The sequence below is a fragment of the Sinocyclocheilus rhinocerous genome, unplaced genomic scaffold (assembly GCF_001515625.1).
Source record: "Sinocyclocheilus rhinocerous isolate Xijiao unplaced genomic scaffold, SAMN03320098_v1.1 scaffold2207, whole genome shotgun sequence".
Lineage (NCBI taxonomy): Eukaryota > Metazoa > Chordata > Actinopteri > Cypriniformes > Cyprinidae > Sinocyclocheilus > Sinocyclocheilus rhinocerous.
The window spans coordinates 39,463-42,887 of record NW_015625575.1 but is presented as its reverse complement, the minus strand read 5'-3'; the positions used below and the strand labels follow the sequence as shown (position 1 = coordinate 42,887).

The 3,425-nt window shown below is 48.3% G+C and overlaps 1 protein-coding gene across 1 annotated transcript in view; it reads right to left on the bottom strand.

The window, feature by feature from the left end:
• The window catches only part of LOC107751824 (contactin-associated protein-like 4), a gene marked incomplete at its 5' end in the record, with an annotated part of 142,723 nt that overhangs the window by 108,512 nt on the left and 30,786 nt on the right, over positions 1 to 3,425 (bottom strand). Inside the window, 3 exons of the mRNA XM_016567597.1 lie at positions 796 to 1,171; positions 1,245 to 1,375; positions 1,442 to 1,810. Of these exons, the coding sequence (XP_016423083.1) occupies positions 796 to 1,171; positions 1,245 to 1,375; positions 1,442 to 1,810 (876 nt within the window). The remainder of the gene's footprint in view (positions 1 to 795; positions 1,172 to 1,244; positions 1,376 to 1,441; positions 1,811 to 3,425) is intronic.

The following is a 3,425-nucleotide window of genomic DNA, read 5'->3' as shown; positions in this document are numbered from 1 at the left end:
GAAGCCTCCATTCCCGGGGTCTCGGCCCTTGCCTTGACAGGATGTCTGCTCCCATATTGAGATGCCCAGGGATGTGAACTGCACAGGAGTTTGCCCTGGGACCACACAAGGATCTGGTGCGCCAGCCTGTAAAGGGGGTGCGAATGCCGACCTCCCTGGTGGTTGATGTAAGAGACCACCACTGTGTTGTCGGTACACACCAACACATGGCGATCTCTTAGGTCTGGGAAAAGTGCGAAGTGCTTCGTAACGCAACCCTCCATCCTTCTTTGGAATGATGAAGTACCGGCTGTAGAACCCAGACTCTCTGTTGAGAGGAGGGACCACCTCGATGACCTCCTTCCTCAAGAGAGTGTTTACTTCTTGTTCCATTACCAGAGCCTGCTCAGGGCCCACCAGAGTGGGAATGACCCTGTTGAAAGGACGCGGAGGAGAACCGAACTGAATGTGGTAGTCTTTTTCTACAGTGTGCAGGACCCATTGAGACACATTTGGCAGAAGTTTCCATGCTGCCAAATAGTCTACTAAGGGAATCAGTCTCTCGAGACTGACCTCTGGTGTAATCAGAGCGTCTAGCTCGGTGCCCTGAAACGGCGGACCGGCAGGGGACAACCGAACTAGCTGCTCTAGAGACCTCTGGGAGGTAGCAGGCCTCTTAGTACCGCTACGTTTCCGGGCGGTGACTGAGAGAAGCGATCGCCGGAGACCGCTGCGCCCTGAAGCACCGTGGGTGGCAGGGTTGGCAGATCGATCTCCTGAGGGAACTGAGGAGAGACGGGCACCGTATGAGGGCACCTCTTCCCCAGAGGGGCCTGTCCTCAGAAGTCCTGAGCCACAAGGACTGCTTGGCCGAGGTCTTTTAGACGTAAGAACGGTCCACAGATCCGGCTTCGTCTTAGAAGACCCCGGCCTAGAGCGCCGCTGGGGCTCCCAGTCCCGACGCGGGGGAGCATGGGAGGCGATGCTCTGCTTTTGAGCCTCCTGGTATGAGGAGCTGGTACATGGAGGGGGCTGCTCCCGCCTGGCAGCCCCAAGAGCTAGAGAGCGGCGAGGGAGGAACTGCTGAAATGCTGCCGCTTGTTTACGAGCCTCCTGGTACCCGTCCACGACGGAATTGATGGCGTCACCGAACAGACCAAAAGGCGCAAGCGGAGTGTCCATGAGGAAGACCCTGTCCTTCTTTTTCATATCAGACAGGGTCAACCCATAGGTGTCTCTCCGCCGCCACCAGTGCTGCCATAGACCTGCCAATGGCACAAGCAGTCTCTTTGGTGGCACGGAGAGACAGATTAGCGGTTCGTCTGAGTTCTGTGATGTCCTCAGACTTAATCTCCTCGCCCTCATCCAGCTCTTTCAGCAGGTCGGCTTGATAAGCCTGCAGCACCGCCATGGTGTGCAAGCAAGCACCAGCCTGACCCGCTGCCGTGTACCCTTTGCCCACCAGCGCTGAGGTGGTCCGCAGTGGCTTGGAGGGCAATGCCGGAGCCTTCAGGGACGATGCCGCGCCAGGGGACAGATAGCTCGGAAGCGTCTGCTCAAACCGGGGCATCGCCCTGTAACCGTGATCACTCAACCTCGCCACATTGGCATAATGACTGGAGATACGGGCCGAGAATGGTCTAGCCCACGACCTCGACACCTCGGTGTGGAGGTCGGGGAAGAAAGGCAGGCTCCGGCGTGGAGGTGGCGGCTTGCTCCGCAGAAAGAGTTCATCTAGCTTGCTTTTCTGTGGCTCAGCCTGTTTCTCGGCGGTCCACTCGATGTTCAGCTTGGCTATGGCACGAGTAACCACCTCCAACAGCTCCTCATACTGGGGTGATTGAGGGGCCGAGTCCTCATCGACGCCCTCCACGTCAACCTCCTCGGAGGAAGACAGGCGGCGCGTCGAGCCCTCTCCCTGGGGGGAAGAAACCGCGGCGGAAGCGGGGCCGGCACCACAAGGAACGCTGATGAAGGCTCCCTTCTCGAAGAGAGCCTACCGAGAGCGAAGCGTACGCAGTGGCAGACGCTCGCAATGCGGGCAGTCAGCTCCCTCGAGAGAGCTTTTGGCATTATGATGCTTATAGTGAGGGATAGACAACACTAAAGACTCACAAATGGATAGTAGACTGACACACACACAGAGCGCTTGCTGAATGACAGAAAGCTGCTGCTGTATCCACCGCACGTGCTTTTAAGCTTCCTGGTCGCTACGTCACCCCACCCATGATGTCTCGCCCATCCATTGGACTGATTACACACGTGATTCAGAGCGTGGTCATGCTGAAGGCATTCCCATAGCGTTTCGACGCTGCTCGAGTTCCTAAAGGGGAACTAAAATTTCTGAATAATAAACATGCATTTAAAAAAGATCATAAAAAAATTAAACAAAATGACAAAACCAAACAACAAAAATTTAAGCTGAAAAGTGAAAATATAAAAATAAAATCTAATCTAATTCAACATATGCATGTATACACACACACACACACACACACTATATATATATATATATATATATATACTGTATATAGTAAAAATAAAATCTAAAATACAAACAAAAAAAACTATAACTGTACATCAATGATACTTCAAATAAAACATGAAATTTTATTTCAACATTACTCATTTTAATTTAGTTTAAGTACAAAATAACAAACTAAATAATATAAAACTAATAAAAAAATATTAATAAAAACTATATAACTAAATAAACTAAAACTAATATATAATTACAGTATATATACAGTATATATTAATGCTGTCAAACGATTAATCGCGATTAATCGCATCCAAAATAAACGTTTTTGTTTACATAATATATAAGTCTTGTGGCGAGGGGGGCGTGGGAAGGCGAAAGGCTGCAGCGGGAGAAAGGGTTTGGAGACGAGCGGTGATAAGGAGGTCAAGTGAATAATGATTAACACCTGTCTGTAATTCCAGTGATTGGGGAGAGACGAGAGATAAGCGCCCCGCAGGCCGGGGAGAGGAGGGAGAGCTGCATCCGAGAGAGAGTCTGAGCAGAGTGCGTGTATGTGTCCTTATACCAGACTGTGGAGGCAGAGAGCAGAGCTGCACTTTATTTTTTGTTCTGTTTTATTTGGGAGTGAATAAAGAGGTTTACTCGCCACCCTTGACTTCCTCGTCCTTCATCTTAAACGAACTGTATTACAAGTGTGTACTGTGTATATTTATTATGTATATATAAATACAAACACATGCATGTATATATTTAAGAAAAATATGTTATGTTTACATATTAAATGTATTAATATATAATATAAAATATAATAATATAAATATATAAATGCATATACATGTAAATATTTTCAAAATATATATTGTATGTGTGTGTATTTACAGGTGCATCTCAATAAATTAGAATGTCGTGGAAAAGTTCATTTATTTCAGTAATTCAACTCAAATTGTGAAACTCGTGTATTAAA